The 18,163-nt window shown below is 40.7% G+C and overlaps 1 protein-coding gene across 3 annotated transcripts in view; it reads right to left on the reverse strand.

Annotated features, from left to right (window-relative positions):
- Window positions 1–1,526: 1,526 nt before the first annotated feature.
- The window catches only part of slc41a2b (solute carrier family 41 member 2b), a 126,386-nt gene continuing 109,749 nt past the window's right edge, over window positions 1,527–18,163 (reverse strand). For all 3 annotated transcript variants that reach the window (XM_050033984.1, XM_050033983.1, XM_050033982.1), the window contains one exon: window positions 1,527–2,740. In XM_050033984.1, coding sequence (XP_049889941.1) covers window positions 2,555–2,740 — 186 coding nt within the window. In that variant the 3' untranslated portion in view covers window positions 1,527–2,554. The remainder of the gene's footprint in view (window positions 2,741–18,163) is intronic.

Here is an 18,163-nt window from a genome sequence, read left to right on the forward strand (position 1 = left end):
CACGGGTTGTTAAAAATACAACATAATCAACCACCCCAACCTGACCCCATTCAGGATTCCCACACATTTTTAACAATGAACTTTCAAAACGTTGCCATAATATTTCACCCTGTTTCCATGACTTTATTTAAATGTGGAGGCCTATATAGCGATGCGGTCATATATTATTAAACACACTTCACAGACATTTGCAAATAAGCAAACTGCGCTTGCTGACTTTACTCCCTTGTTAGCCAATATACCAGGCTGGCACATACGGTTGCTTTGCAACCGTACTGGGCTACTGGGCTACTGCTACTGGGCGGCAGTAGCTCAGTCCATAGGGACTTGGGTTGGGAACCGGAGGGTCGCCTGTTCCGAGTCCCCGTCCGGACCAAAATATGGAGCGTGGACTGGTGGCTGGAGAGGTGCCGAGGTACACTTGAGCAAGGCACCGAACCCCCCAACCGCTCGGGGCGCCTCACCAAGGGCAGCCCCCTCACTCTGACATCTCTCCACTTTGTGCATGTGTGTGTCTTTCGGACCTGTGTGTAATTGACAAGCAAGAGTGAAAACATTGAATTTCCCCTCAGGGGGATTAATAAAGTAAATAAACTTAAACTTAAAACTTAACTCAAAATGTCAAGGCCATGCCCCGTTTTATGGAGTAGAAAACCAAAGATTCTATAGATATCAATGCAATTTGACATGTGTTTGGATTAGAATTTGAAAAGTTTGTAGTTTGTTTTATGGACACGTCTGATAATTATTTTGTGACCTTGTGCTGTGTCCACTCAGTCTTTCCCCTCTTCAAGTACATCAATGACCCAACACAGTGGGTGGATATTGCTTATCTGAACATCTGCACAGGTATAGATATACAAGTTTACACGTGTGTCCGGATCACGCTACCTGGTGATTCGCTCAAAAAGTTTATTCGATTGAATCACCAGGTACTGTTAGGGGAAGTGCTGCCTGTAAATAGCCAACCTGTTAATAAATGTAGTTGCAGTTGTCAGTGTGATGCTTCTGTACTGTGTGACAGTACTGCAGCAGCCTCCCAGCTAACATTAGGTATTCATCCATAGTACCTATTACCAGCATCATTTAGCCACACTAATAGTGAATATTAATGTATCTTGTGTGCCTCAGATCTCAGTTTGAAAGCCTTAATTAAGCTGCACAACAGCTTTTTCAGCATTTTCCTGTTTCCTCTACTGATGTTACAGCACATTTCTTTCCCCCCAGAAGAGGGTGTGGCCTTGGCAATGATGGTCTGGTCTAACCCTGTGCAGAGATGAGTACACTAGTGCTTTCTAAGGTGTGTGTGTGTGTGTGTGTGTGTGTGTGTGTGTGTGTGCGTGTTTGAGAGACAGAGTGAGGGAGAAAAAAGTTGAAGACCGAGTATTTTACGCAATGCTTTTATAAGTTACTAATAACTTACTTGGCATGTCTCTTTTTGTCCCGCCTCGACCCACCAGTGATATTTTCTAAGTTATCAATCACCGATTATTAGATGGCATGATACATAACTGATGTGAGTTGAAATGTCAGTGTAGTTTATTTATAAGAACATAATGCTTTTTGTAAAGTAATGCAAATAATTATCAAATTTTATAAATGATAAAAAGATACTATTGTTATTTAAATCCTAAAATATTATACAACTATGAGTGTGCATAGATTCTGTTCTTACCAAACCTAACCTTACCTACTACTATGTAAGTAGGTTTTAAGAAGAAATTTCGTGGTGAATGAGGCCCAATGTTCCAAACTCAACCTTGCAGAGAACAATGTGGGATAAATCAAAATACTGACAAAGCAATATAATAACTGTACCGTATGGATGGCTGAGTTTGGACACTGGGAAAACACATAACATAAAAACATGTCAACACAGGAAGAAATCCATTTCTATCATTGATACAACTTCATGTTGTTCCCTTCTAACCCTGGTGCTGGTACACCTGCTAACATAGCGGTTCAAAGTGTTTGTTCATGAGCTGATCTCTGATAAACTTCCTTGTCTTGCCTCCACCCCAGCTGTCTCTGTATCTCTCCTTTGGCTTGATGTTGCAAAGCAGTAATACACAAGGCAGGTAACAAAGTTTGTGACACGCGGGTGGTAAATCCCCAAAATATGAACCAGTAAAAGAGATTTTTTTTAAAGTAGAAGACCTTCGACTGATGCTTGGCTGGCAGGGTAAACCACCTTGCCAACAGCAGCAAGGTTTCCTCAGTGCTGTGGGTGGTGGCTGGTGTTTTCCTGTTTCTCTTAACAAGACCAGCAATATAATATGTAAGTGCTTTGGTGCAAACTATGCAGATCAAAATCTGTACTGAGAACAGTCTTGATTTATGGAATATAATATCTTTAGCATGTAGACAAAAAACAAAAAAGCCAGGAGCAGGAAATAGTTTCTAAACCATTGTGTGGTTTAAGTGAAGTGAGGCAGAGGAATGGGCTGGTCAGCGACAGAGAGCACCCACGTTCCCACAAGCCTTAAGGATGTGAGAGGTCAGATGGCAGAGGCAGGGTTCCCGCCACCACGATGCCTTATTGTCCAAGGCCCAATCAGTCGCCCACATCACTGTCCTGGTCTCCTATGACCCACAGGAAGTGGAAGCTGAGCGCCAGCAGGGCGGTGCCCAACAGGTCGCCCAGAGCTGTCAGGTAAGGGATAGAGAAACTGTCTGGATCTTTGCCGCTCCGCCACATGGAGTGCACCATCCAGTCTGCTATACACAACAACAGCAACACCTGGAAGAGAAAGAGAGGACTGACTGTGGCTTACTAATATGAGTACTGCAGGAGACCTACATGGTCATTTCTCTCAGAAAGAACAGTCAACACAACATGGGTCGGCACAGAGCAGGAATTCAATTATTTATTTGAAACTATGGATTATTTAAGTCAGGATTAATGTATTAAAGGAACAGTTCAAGGTTTGGGGAAATGAGCTTCTTCACTTTCTTGCTGAGAGTTAGTTGACGAAATCAATACCACTCCATGTCTGCACGTTAAATATGTCCCTGGAGCCAGCAGCCAGTAAGCTAGCTTAGCACAAAGACTGGAAACAGTAACATTCTGGGGCCATCTTCACAAAGCTTCCTAGTACAAAGAGTTGCTCCTAGTGACAAAATTCCAAGAAAATTCTTAGGACTGTGACATTTTCTAAGAGTTTCCCCTAGACTAGGTCCTTCTAAAGATAAAAGTTATTCACAGAGCATCTTAGACCTTAAAGGGGAAGTTCCGTTTTTTACAACCTGGACCTTATTTCTGGCATTAAATACATAGTGCTCAGTGACAAAAAGTGAGAAACAGAAAGGTGAACGTTTCGGTGGTAAAGAGGATTGTCTTTACGAATTGCCTCTGTTTTTTTTTTTTGCAGAGGTTAGTAGGTCAGTATAAATGACCCAGATGATGAGGACAAGCAACTCTAGCGATTCATAAAAACATATTGGTGAAATGAACGAGTTTCGCGGCAGATAATGTGTTATTTAGAGCCTCATTGTCGGTGCCCCGATCATTCCCGCTATATGGATGTACGCAGCTCTCGTGGAGCTAAATATCTTCCGAAGGACTCCAAATGACACCAAACTTATCTGGGTGAGTAAACAACCATATTTAATGCCAGAAATAAGGTCCAGGTTGTAAAAAACGGAACTTTCCCTTTAAAAGAGTTCCTAAGGTGAAAAACTGTTAGGAGCAGAGAGAGGCTCAAGAGTTTCTTAAGAAGGGGAAAAAATTGTGGAAACACAAAGAGGTTGGAGAAATATTCTCCAAACGCTGATTGACAGTGAGTAAATAAAATGTTACAGATTATATTGTGCAATGATAATATGTGGTTGATTAGGGATACGCACACATTTCCCACCTAATGCTATAATGCCAGACATAAAATGATTATACTTGCTAATCATCAGAATGCTAGCACTGCCACTGTACACATGTTAGCATGCTGATGTTAGAATTTTTCTTAAAGCACCAATGTGCAAATTACAAGAACAGCATCACAGAGCTGCTAGCATGACTGTATACTCTTTTTAAAGGGATACCTTGACAATTTTTAACCAGGTCTGTGTCACTGCAATGTGGGCAATGTTTGCAAATGAATGGTGTCAAGGCACCTCTGGTGGCGCCAGCTCTCAAAGTTGGAAAACAGGAAAAATGCAACAGTGCAACAGTGATGACTTGAGTCTGTTTCAACCTTCCATCAGCAGAGTGACCACACTAACAATGACAACACTTTCACAGTCAGCAGTTAGTTTAGTTTCCACTGGGTGTTAAGGTCGTGCAATTAATCGTCTGGTGACCGCGATTACGATTTTGAGGTCTAACGATTTCAAAATGAATGAAATCGAGGGTAAACGATTATTGGTCACCTGGAGATGTTATTTTGTCTTCTACGGAAGCAGCGCATGCACAATACCGCTCCCTCCCCTCCTCTCCTCTATTCACTCCACGAGCCAGTCAAGTTGGTGAACTACAAATAATGCAAGGGGCAGGTGAACTCCGCCGTGCGCAATACAGAGAGCAGAGGAGAATTGTAAACGCACGACCATGTAGAGACAGAAATGACATGCCGTCATGTAAACAATTTAAGTCATCACGTGCACCGCATAATCGTTATTGACGCAGTAATAGTTCTTGACGCAGCAGAGGTTGACTATTCATTCACTCTTGTGCAACATTAAACAGACAGCAGGTCCAAATAATTATATTTATTCACAAACTAGCAAAGCAAACCAAAACACACAAATTCTAACTAACTATATACAAGCTTGGTGTGTATTTGTGTGTGTGTGTGTGTGGGAGGGGCGGTAGATAGCTTAAATCAATCACTGACAATGACTTTGGAGGTGCATATTTGAAATGTCTCAACTATTGGATGGCATTCATTGCATGCTTAAAAAGTAACATTTCTGATTGATCAACTAGGTGCTACAGTAGTAGGCTAGTAGGTGGGCAGAGTGGTGCCTTTTTTAGCAACCAAGTACGTCGCCACCATCGTGAGGATTTGCCACTGTGACTGATCGCTACTCACTAACATATCATGGTACCTGTGTACCACTGTGAACATCATCATATGCCAAATTATTAGATATTATTATTATTTGCCATGAAATCTGGTACACACATGTATGTCTCCTTCAGGATATATTGGAATCATCTTGATCCCCTGACACTTCATCTAGTGTCATCAGTTAAAAATGTTTATGATGAAATAGCTGCAAAACTAATGACATTCCCATCACCCTCTGCTGTACTTTGTGGCTAAACTGTGACGGTGACCATGGTAATTATTATACTTGCTAATCATCAGAATGCTAGCACTGCCACTGTACACATGTTAGCATGCTGATGTTAGCATTTTTCTTAAAGCACCAATGTGCAAAGTACAAGAACAGCATCACAGAGCTGCTAGCATGACTGTATACTCTTTTTAAAGGGATACCTTGACAATTTTTAACCAGGTCTGTGTCACTGCAATGTGGGCAATGTTTGCAAATGAATGGTGTCAAGGCACCTCTGGTGGCGCCAGCTCTCAAAGTTTCCCGCTTGTCTGCTAGCCAAAATCATCCAGCATATTTTTGTTCAAGGCACAGGTGGGGAGTTCCCAGCAATGTTGGCACAGAAGCAAACCAACACACTCCCGACACCGTGGTGACACAGACCTGGTTGAAAATCAGCAAAGTATTCCTTTAACAAGGGTAATAATCATGGTTAATGTTGTCCAATGAATCACTGAACTCATATGTTGAAGAGATATGGCAACCCCTGCTAAGCTGCCAGGACACTTTCAGGACTGAAAACTCACCAGACTTTGCACAAAGGCCCAGTCTCATGCCAGATATCCTCAGCTGTAAACTCAAGCCAATAGTCCTGATGGTGGCGCTACAGCAAGCGTTTAAAGTTTTAAAGTGAAAATTCATAACAAATCAACCATACGTGCTACAACTTCACAACTTTCAGCAAACTGTAGCCCCAATACTGAAGAAACTTTTGTACATTTAAACCTATTAAAAATTATGAAGTTCATCACTCTGATTTTTCAAAAACTGTAAAACTTCTTAAACCTATCTCCTCCCACAATTTTTGCTCAATTGACACCAAACTTGCTACAGAGCATCTTCAGACTGTCCTACAAAAACTACGTTTCTCAGATTTTTGATTTATCAAAAATTGAGCCTACAGTGCATCTAAATGTTTGACTGTAAACGGTACTGTAAACATATACATGCAAATTCTTGCTAAATAAATCTTCAATGTTCATGAAAAAAATGACAAAATTCTAGAGTCATGGTAGATGATGTGTGGCAAATTTCAGAATTTTATCTCAAAAACTGAATTTTTGACAGCATTTTGAATTTTGCTCTAATGTGAACAATTGGAGTCTGTAGAAATGGCAACTTTAAACATAAGTTTTTCACTTATGGAGCAAATCAATCATTGTTGCAAACAAATTACCAACACCTCCATGCTGTCTAGATGCAATATGTGTATTTTCAGATTTTTGTCTTAATAACTGAATTTTTTACAGTGGTTTCAAATCTGCCTTTCCATGCACGGATGGCTGCTTTCCTACACAAAAGTAAATGGCTTACTCAATTTGTGAAGCCACTGTTGAGTTGCTACTTGCCAATTAGCTCAGAGCGGTAGATGACTGTCTTAGGTTCCAGAGGTTGCGGGTTCGAGCCTCAACTGGTGCAGAATCCACATTGTAATGTAATCATCTTCTTGTGCTCCAGCTTATTGCTTAAAATTGCCTGAGCGTGACTGATCACTGTGCAGCATCTTCAAGTCTTTTTTCTGCTAGAAAATCTGCCTTCATGAAAATAAACCAAACTTTGCACAAAGGTCCAGTGTCAATACTTGACTGTGGGTTCTCACTTTGCACATAGTTCAACTAGTTCAGAAGACCTGGCTGATGTAGAGTGGCCATGTTAATTTAGTGATTACTTAGGTTAGGTAGTGTGTTGTGTGGATTAGTGATGGACAATTTGAATAATTATGGTAAAGACAATTCTACTGATGGACTCTCATGTATTTGCCTCCTCTTAATACTCTCCTCCTATTGCTGCTCAAAATGCCATTTCTGCACACTTCTCCATTTAGCTTAGCTATTAGCCTCTATGTAGAGTTTCTGTGCATCTTTTGGCATTAATTTTCTGTAAATAAATCAATCATGTTATGTTGACTTCAACTCAGCCATGTCTCTGATTACTTGGGTGGGGGGTTACATGAGCCTTATGCATATGCAATCATAGTTTGGTCAAGTATTGGGCAGGTAATTTCTTTTATTTGGTATTCTATGTGACCGGTTCATCTATGTTCTGTTTGCACCTAAATGCAGTGGGCATCTTTTTCTCTAATGATTTTGGCTGCTATATTGCTGTTACCCTCAGCAAACCCTGAACCTGCCATTTGGCTAACCCAGTCAGTGCTCCCATTAAAATGCTCACTTTCTGTGGCTCTGTTAGACAAGCACACCAACAGTCCCTGTAGCTGCTCCTTCCATGCACCATACTTCAGTTCTAAATCTGCTCCCCCAAAATTAAGACACCCATGGGGCACCGGGATAGACATCATTTTAAAAAGGAAAAAAATCCTGTGGATTGGTATTTTACTCTGATGTTAGTAGCTTTGATCTTTTCGTAGCTACTGACAAAATCTACTCCTGCTCCTGACCACTCGTAGTGCTTGTGTAAATTTAGTAAAGCACATAAATATTGCTTGTCACTATTGGAAATTACAATTTTAACTCGTATTGCGCTCTGTTATGTACACAATACACAGATGCCTTTGAAACACGTAATCTAAACATGACAAAATATTAAAAATATAACACATTTAGTTAAATTAGTTGGCAATTAGCAGGTTTAAGATCCAGATTAGGTTCATGATTGTGAATTATCTATGTAAATCGACTCAATAGATTACACGTTCTTTCTACATGTTGAATGATGATAATAAAAATATCCGTAAGGACAGCCGGATCACAGCCTCTTCGGCCTCGGTGCCTGGGTTCAGCAGGGGCAGCAGGAGCAGCAGGTGGTGGAGCCACGAAGGAGCACGCGCCAGCTGAAAGAATTATTTGAGACAACACGTTTTTTGTGTTTTTTTTTGTGGCTTTTTGATCATTTGAATGAATAAATCTGATTTGAAAAATGTTTAATTTACGTTGTATAAAACAGAGCTTTAGGCTATTAAGATTCAAATAATTTGAAGACGATGCATACAAAACTGCTGTAGGCTATATGTTATCCGTATCATTTGTTAAAATAAATGTTAAATAGCTCTACATTCCGACAGCCATCACTGATTTAGAGTTTATCCATTACGCACAAAACATCTCTGGTTTCCCGTTCCCACTTCATTCAAAACCCCACAAATGAATCTTCTGTTTGTTTGGTGACCGCTGTATTTTTTTTGTGTGTGCTTATGCATTTCTTTGCCTCCAGTTTCATATCAAACCATTTATGCTTCACCTCTGACATGGTTCTTTGTACCACGGACGGAGACAACATTAACAGCATCTGTTACCTCCTTCCAGGCCTTTGCTTTGCCTGTCCCTGTCACACCACCACTAACTGAAGAAAATAAAATGTTATTTCTTAAGTCCACTTTTCTTTCTCTCTCTTTCTTTCTTTGCGCCATGACTGACCGGTCGACTGGATGCACCTACACCTCCTTATATGGTGGTCATTGGCTATTCATGGGCGGGGATTTATGCTAATTGCTGATTACCGGGAACGTGCTGTCACTTTACGATGGATTGGCATTCATGATCATACACACGTTTACGATCAAATCTGAGTTTCCCGCGGTGTTCCTGAATCCGGAGTAGGTTTTTAGTAGAGTAGGCTTTTATGTGCAAATCTACACACAGATTTACTAACTTTTCATGAATGAGACCCAATATGTGTATTTTCACATTTTTGTCTTGATAAGTGAATTTTTTACAATGACTGGCTTAGTCAATATTGTGAAGCCGCTGTTGATTTGCTACTTGCCAATTAGCTCAGAGCAATAGAGGCTGCTCTTTGGTTCTAGAGGTTGCAAGTTCGAGCCTCAACTGGTGCAGAATCCACATTGTAATGTGAACATCTTAATCATCTTCCTGTGCTCCAGTTTATTGCTTAGAATTGCCTGAGCCTGACTCATCGATATTCAGCATCTACAAGTCTTCTTCCTGCTAGAAAATCTGCCTTCTCATGCTTGAAAATAAACCAAACTTTGCACAAAGATCCGGTGTCAATACTTCAGTGTGAAACCATCTGGGGCTTCTCACTTTGCACGTAGCTCAACTAGTTAAACATCAGTTTTTCACTTATGAAGCAAATCATTCATTGTTAAAATAAATTACCAACATCTCCATGCTGTCTAGACGCAATATGTGTATTTTCAGATTTTTGTTTCGATAACTGAATTTTTTACAGTGGTTTGAAATATGCTTTTCCATGCATGGATGGCTGCTAAACCTGCACGTCTGGCTTAGTCAATTTGTGAAGCTACACATGTCTCTCACATAGTCTCATAGGTTGTGAGTTCAAGCCTCAGCTGATGCAAAAGGCAGATTGTGTTGCTAAATTCCTAAATGTCTTCCAATTCTTCTGCTCAGAATTGCCTAAAAATGCCCGGACCCGACCCATCGCTGCGCAGCAGCTATAATTTAATTTCTTATTCCGTTCATTTCTCTTTTCTTTTGACATGTTCAGTGGTATTTTTTCAGGGCAATAGTAAAGAATAATACCGCAAAATAAAAGAGGACAAGAGAGGGCAGTCTGAGTGTAATCCGTAACTGAGGAATCGTAAGAAAAGTGAGATGGAGACAAGTAAAAGCTTGTGTTATCAAAGCTGGGAAAAATAAGTGCTTCAAAATGCTGTGCAAAGTGGCTTAAACACTTAAACTGTAGTGGGAACAGAGAGGAGAAGGAGTAATGGACAGAGCAGCAGACTGAGAGATGAGTTAAGAGTGTTATTCATAATTCAAGTTTCCACGCATGGAGGGAATGACACAGAGAGAAAAAGAGAAGTCTATTAAAAGATAAGGACGAGTCTATAATTTAGGGGGAAATGAGCTGTCCAGAGTTGGCAGTTCAAACATTAAAAAAACAAAAAAGTATGGCAGTCATTGAAAGATATTGACATGCTAAGAATATAAGCAGTGATGATGGTATCAAGAGATGTCACGGATAATTGATTAGGATAATATATAATTTCCTGTGTAGAAAAATACTAATGTAGGACTTCTGATAACCTGCTGACAGCCCCACTTGTCCTTGAGTATGGGTTTTTGTGAAGGAATGTGTAATTCTGTTGAATGCCACAGCCTCCTGCATTCCTATCCAATAATGTTCAGTCATGACATGATGAAAGCGTCTCACAAGTGAACAAGCTTCCAAAGCTGACTATCCAGGAGCGAAGGTGTCAAGGCTGTGTCTTTTATTCATAATGACAGGGTGGCACAATTGGATATCCTGTCTGTTGTTGCAGTTGTTACTTTTGTAGCATCAATTGCCTCAAACTGTCAACTACAATCCATAATTTACAGTACACTGCTTAACATCACGGATATTAGTTTTGTTTTTTCCTTCAATAAACAAAGAAAAAGAGGAGGAGACAGAGAAAAACGTGTACTAAGTTTCAGGCAGTCAGCATTTCAAGGATTAAGATGCATCCAATTTCCACATTTTGACAAAACAAATGAAAAATGAAAGAGACAAATATAATGGAGTGGTGATCCATCATGCAGTCTCTTTCTCCGTCTCTGCATTTGGTTCCTTAATCACGTCTGAGTGGTCAACAGACGGAGTGTCTACATGATAAAGCTGTTTGATCTCCTGAGACAGCCCTGTTCTACTTTTGTGTCAATTTCTACACTTACAATGCGCTTCCACAAGTGGCAGAAATATGCAACTGAGAATGAGAGTCAGACTGTTGTTTGATATGTTGTGGAAGCTGGTAGCAGAATAGGTTGATTGCATTTCTTTGGTCCTCTGACAAACAGTGCTGGACAGACGCTCGAGCAAAATCAAACACAAGGGTGAATTCACAAAGAATGGATTGCAGCCACTGAGAGCACCATGAATTGCGAATCACTTGCAACTACTATCTCCTGCTTCTCAAGGTCTGTTTCATAATGTTGCGTTAATGATATTGAAGCTCAAACAAGTCCACAAAGTTTTGCAGGGTGTAATTGGCCCTGTTTTAAATCTGAATGCAATTATACTTATGGCACAATATTAATGTTGCCTTTGCACCAAGGACACAGTAGGCAGAACGATGTCAGAAAGAAAAATGGTAAATGGACATGCCATTTCCAAGTCTTCCAACCACTCAAAGTGCTTTTACACTGCATGACACACTCATCCATTCACCAGTGATGTCAGTTTCAGTTCATTTTGCTTTCGATAGCCTGACATTCATTAACCAGTAACTAACTAGTTAAATTTTAAGACAAATAAATAAATAAAAATAATAATAAATAAATAAATAATTATAAATTATTAATTTATTTAATTAATTATAAATAAATAATTGCCCTGCGCTTGTATGCCTCCACACACCAGTCAAGTTTCTCTTGCAGTTTACATCCATGTCAGTGAGAACATTGATGCTTCACACACATTGTGCCCGTAACAGCACAGACAATTTATACGATCAGCACAGTTTCAAGATTAGTGTCACCAATTCAGTATCTGACCAAATATTTCCCCTTCTGTCCCTGAGATATGACATTGACTAATGGCAAGAAAAGTGTTTTATGCAGAACATGATGATGTCACGCGGCACGGTGGTGTGGTGGTTAGCACTGTCGCCTCACAGCAAGAGGGTTGCCGGTTCGATCCCGGGTGTGGGAGCCCTTCTGTGCGGAGTTTGCATGTTCTCCCCGTGTCAGCGTGGGTTCTCTCCGGGCACTCCGGCTTCCTCCCACAGTCCAAAGACATGCAGTTTGGGGACTAGGTTAATTGATAACTCTAAATTGTCCGTAGGTGTGAGTGTGAGCGTGAATGGTTGTTTGTCTCTATGTGTCAGCCCTGCGATAGTCTGGCGACCTGTCCAGGGTGTACCCTGCCTCTCGCCCGATGCCAGCTGGGATAGGCTCCAGCCCCCCCGCGACCCTCAAGAGGATGATGCGGTTAGAAGATGAATGAATGATGATGTCACAGTGAAGCTGACCTTTTGAATATAAAATGTCATCACCTCATTATTTTATCCTATTAGACATTTGTATTATGTTTTGTTATAACAGGCATAAGAATTCTTGATTCATAGCATAAAAACATCTATTGTGAGGTCACAGTGACCTTGGCCTTTGACCATCAAATTCTAATCAGTTTATTATTCAGTCCAAGAGGATGTTTGTGTCAAATTTGAAGAAATTCCCTAAAAGTGTTCTTGAAATAACGTTCACAAAAATGGGACAGACGTACATATGGACGGACAACCCAAAAACATAATGCCTCTGGCAACGGCTATCGCCGGAGCAGCCATGTTGACTTTTCGTCTTGCAGGCGTGTGTACGGCTGTGTCACACAGCACACTACCTGGGTCAGTTGGGAGCTAACGTTACCTAGTGAGCCACTCAATCAGTGATTACTGCTAGTGATGCTGTCCCAGTGAAGGCATGGTGTTACATGGCTGCAGTACCTAGTGGCCACCCACCGATCTTCCAGTTGCCACTGTGAGTAAGCGGCTTCATTTTGAGCCGCAAAACCCCTTAAGCACTGTTAACTATGTTAGCACCTCTAGCTGTGCTGACACTTCTAATGTGACTAACAGAGTTAACAGTAGTTATCAATGCGTAAGGGTGTTTACAGCTTAAAATTGAGCTGCTTATTCACTGGGGCAACCTGGGGAGATTCCAGAGGAGAGGGCCCAATGTTTCCATTGCAACACTGTTGGGTCAGGATGGCATTACAAGCCCCTAATGGCCAAATGAGTGGCGCTGCTAGCTAATGTCAGCTCCCATCAGACCACCAGTGGTGTGTAGTGCAATAAACTGAAGAGTAGAAAAATTAACATATAGATCACCATGCATAACCAGTCAAAATATCCTCTGCGGTTGACTGATTAACTGTTAATCATTGACATCCCTATCATTTTCACACACATTCATACACTGGTGGCTGAGGCAATAATACAAGATTCCGCCTGCTTTCACATTCATTCACAGACTAATGGAACAGCTATCAGGAGCAACTTTAAGTTCAGTATCTCGCTCAAGGATACTTCAGCATGTGGACTGGAGGAGCCAGGGATCGAACTGCTGATCTTCCAATTAGTGACCTGCTCTAATTCCTGAGCCACAGGTGCCCAAGAAAAGTAAAATTTCCAAACGGCAAACTACAGGTGCTGACCAATGAGGTGCAGAGGAATTCAAACTTTAGGCAAGGAATTTAAAAAGCACCTACTAGGAATGACCCTGTCAATGTCTAAGCAAGGCCTCACTTAATGTATATGGAATTACTGACTTGTGATGTTAAAATCATATAGATGATGTTTGCATTGATTCAAATAAATCCCTGTATTAAGCTGTTCTCCCCAGCTCAGCTGTTTGCTTAGATTTACTCCTGAGCCCCCTCTGCTTCTGTGCACCACTTCAGTATGCAAGAATACATCATCCTCAATCCTGTGCTCAGAGAAACCTGCAAATCCTGCCTGAAAGGGCACAATCACTTAATGTCACTCTATGAGCTACTTTAGAACACTGCACATATTTATCATCTGGCCAAACATAATTAGATTTTGCTGCACTAATGCTTGATTTGAAGACAAGCTGTTTTTTTTTTTTTACATTTTTGATTCAATATTGTAACTTATAACTTATTTTAGTGTATGACTTAAATATAATAGTGCTCAGGAATTAATTTTTCAATTTTCAATTTTATTTATAAAGCCCAATATCACAAATCACAATTTGCCTCACAGGGCTTTACAGCATACGACATCCCTCTGTCCTTATGACCCTCGCAGCGGATAAGGAAAAACTCCCCAAAAAAAACCCTTTAACAGGGAAAAAAAATGGTTGAAACAATTACTTGAATATAAGCAGACGCAGAAGGCTATTTTTTTTGTATTCTCCTTGAAGTGAGCCACTGAAAATGATACCATTTATTCCCCTGTCTGAAGACAGTGGGACATTTCTAGGACCTCTCTCAGTCATTTGGGTGCTCATTCCATGTTTCATACATCAGTATCACAGTGCTCCATCCTGTTTAGGTCAATATCATCACAGCTGCATGGGGCATCCTCTTCAGCTCTCACAAAGACACCAGTCTGAGGCAGAGACATCCTTTTGGAAATTCTTGCACTGGTCTTTTAGTTAGAAATCAACAGCTCTATTACCTACCTTCAAACTCTCAGTCTTTGTCTTGCTGAGAGTTACAAGTATTTCAACTTCTGCACCATCTGTTGTCACTCCTAGATCACCTAAATCTAAACATTTGTCTTGGCAGGCTATATTTTGCTCTCTTCAAACTTTCTTTACAGAAAAAAGACAGGAATTCATTGGTGGAGGAAAGAGAAGTGCATTTGATCAGTCTCACACTCAAGTATTGCTTCAACAAGACTCTCCAGCTGATCCAGGATGCGGCTGCATGTGTACTGATGGGAACTAAGAAAAGAGATTACATTTCTCTTGTTTTAGCTTCTGCACTGGCTCCCTGTAAAATCCAGAATTTAATTTAAAATCCCTCTCTTCATATACAAAGCTCTGAATGGTCAGGCTCTGTCATATCTTAGAAAACTCATAGTACCCTTCTATCCTACCAGAACACTGCACTCTGAAATGCAGCATTACTTGTGGTTCCTCATGTCTCCAAAAAATAGAATGGGAGCCAGAGCCTTCAGCTCTCAAGCTCCTCTTCTGTGGAACCATCTTCAGTCGGGGAGGCAGACACCGTCTCCACATTTAAGAGTACAATTAAAACTTTACTCTTTGATAAAGCTTGTAGTTAGGGCTGACTCAGGCTTGCCTTGGACCAGCCCCTAGTCAGGCTGATATAGGCCTAGTCTGCCGGGGGACCCCTTATGATACACTGAGCTCCTCTCTCCTTCTCTCTCTCTCCCCCTTGATTTGCTAACATTCAAGTCCTATTCTGCATGTCACTAACTCGGCTTCAGCCTATGTGCTGCACTGTCTCGCAGGTTCCCTCGAATTGCGGTTACACCTGGATCATGTGTCGTGGCTGTGCTGCTGCTGTGGTCCTGTCTGATGCCTATTACTACTGCTATTATTATTAGTCATACTCCTACTATTATTATACACATATTACTATACATATATCACATGCATATACTATCATATATTAATACATACTTAGAACATATATGCTACCAAAATACTATTATTATTATATTATCACTAAAATTAATGTTATTGTAGCTACTGCCATTACTGTTGTACTTCAGCAACTCAACAGGGTGAAGCTGACACATGGTAACATTAACATTAGCACTTAATGTAAATCAATGTGTTTGCTTACTAAGATAAGGCTTGCAAAGAATGCATGTTAATTATGCTGATTTTCAACAAGCTCTGTGTCATTTTACAGAGTGGATGGTAACATACAATTGAATGCTTAGCGTTCCTCTGGGCTGCTGCTGCCTGTAACCCCCTGCACGTCCGCTGGCAAAAGTCTGCCGAATGAAATCAAACCTGGCTATCCCGCCAGCAGTCGAGCGGGGAGCTTCCCTGCTTCCCAGCACGGAGGGCAGCCAAACACTGTTCTTGTGCTCAAACTGCCCATATTGTAGTGATAAACAGCTGGTTGAAAATTAAAGTTCCCTTTAACTGATTTGACCTTTTATTAAGAATTCAAAAACACAACAACTCAAAAGGAGTATCATGGCAGAAGAATCCCAGCGGACTGCACTTAAAAGCATTTACTAAAGTCACACTTTCCAAGTGGTCGTTGAATATGGTGGCTGTTAGGCTTTTACAAATTGACTGCAGCATTTTACTTTATGTGTTTATTTTCTTGAAAACACACACATACACACACACACATACACACACACACACACACACACACACGGTTGTATACACAGTTTTGCTGGGCTTTTTTAAATTCTCTTTCTAAATAGCTTATTTTATCTGCATTTTTATTGTATTAGTTAGGGAATTTTAGCAAATTGCATAGACTATCTGTGAAAAAAATGCTTACCACTAGCTTTCTTCACTAATATGTTCATCTAGGTGTCTACTAATACCTATCAATTTATCTATCTAAACCTATCTAGGTTTTTGGGGGGTGCTGAATTGATTTCAGCCATTATTTATCAGAAATAATCACTCCCTGATCACATAAAAGGTATTTTATTAACATAATTAAACAGAACTGAACTCAATGGAAACGGTGTTTTATCAGTTTTCTAGTCAACCTTATTTATCAAACTCCCCAGTGTCTCCCTCACTCATCTTGTCATCTGCCTGGTTAATGTTCTGGCAAGAGTTGCCATGACAGTTGCCGCAAGCTGAGATACACCTGACTCCTTGCTTTTTAAAGCAGCACCTGAGTGTGCTACAGTCACCTGCACAGTTGCAGCTGACAAACGCCAGGAGGTAGTCTGGTGCAATGGGGTTTGTTGAAGGAACCGGTGCATATCCTTGCTCAGTGAGTTGCCATCCATAGTCCAAGGCATCCAACGATGCAGCATGAGCCAGTCCCTAGTCTGGAGGTAAGCCCGGAGAGAGTGTTGTTCTGCAGCTCCTGTTGTTGGGGAGAGTTTCTCAGGTTTGATGCTCCCAGCAGCAGCTCGCTTCTAAAGATGTCAAATCGCAAGTCTTCCAAGTCTTTAGGTGGTTTGCCATGGAACATGAGCATGAAGAGGGGGTTGCAGCCATTTTTAACTCTAGTCTGTTAATCAGCCCTAAACCTAAACTAGATTATAATTCATTTGAAAGCCTCGTTCTTAGTCTTTTACATCCGACCTGGAAAACCTCGCAGCCACTTTTATTTGTTATAGTGTACCGTGCTCCTGGCCCGTATTCTGAATTTGTATCTGAATTCTCAAAGTTTTTATCCAGTTTAGTTCTTAAATCAGATAAAGTTATTATTGTAGGCGATTTTAACATTCATGTCGACGTTGATAATGACTCCCTGGCTACCGCGTTTATCTCATTATTAGACTCCACTGGCGTCAGTCAGGGTGTACATGAACCCACTCACTGTTTTAACCATACCCTCGATCTAGTTCTGACGTATGGAATTGAAATTGATAACCTAACAGTCTTTCCACAGAATCCCTCGCTATCGGATCATTATCTGATTACTTTTGATTTCTTTTTACTCGATTACACGCCACTCAGCAACAGTTACTATACTAGATGTTTATCAGATAGTGCTGTCGAAAAAATTTAAGGAAATGATTACTCCGTTGTTAAATTCAATACCAAGTCCTTCAGTAACAGAGGTTTCCCGTGCCGACTTTAACTTCTCCCGAATTGATCATCTTGTCGATAGCGCCGTAGGCTCACTGTGAACAACACTCGACTCTGTAGCTCCTCTTAAAAAGAAGTTAACAAAGCAAAGAAATTTCGCTCCTTGGTATAACTCTCAAACCCGTAAGTTCAAACAAATATCGCGAAAATTTGAAAGGAATTGGCAATTAACCAAACTGGAAGAATCTCGTTTAATCTGGACAGTCTCAAAGTGTATAAGAGGGGCCTCCGCAATGCCAGAGCAAACCATTACTCAGCATTAATAGAAGAAAACAAGAATAACCCCAGGTTTCTTTTCGGCACTGTAGCCAGGCTGACTGAGAGTCAAAGCTCTATTGAGCCTTGTATTCCTTTAGCCCTTAGCAGTAATGATTTTATGAGCTTTTTTACGGACAAAATTATAACTATTAGAGGCAAAATTCGTGACCTCCTGTCCTCAGATAGTACCTATCTAACCTCAAACACAGCTGTAAGACCTAATATATATTTAGATTGCATCTCCCCAATTTCTCTTCAAGAATTGATCACAGTGATTTCTTCATCTAAATCATCAACGTGTCTCTTAGACCCCATCCCAACTAGGCTACTTAAGGAGGTCTTTCCTTTAGTTAACACTCATATATTAGATATGATCAATATATCCTTATTAACAGGCTATGTACCACAGTCTTTTAAGGTAGCTGTAATTAAACCTCTCCTAAAAAAGCCCACCCTGGATCCAGAGGTGTTAG

Source organism: Epinephelus moara, chromosome 22, assembly GCF_006386435.1.
Source record: "Epinephelus moara isolate mb chromosome 22, YSFRI_EMoa_1.0, whole genome shotgun sequence".
In the NCBI taxonomy this organism is placed as follows: Eukaryota; Metazoa; Chordata; class Actinopteri; order Perciformes; family Serranidae; genus Epinephelus; species Epinephelus moara.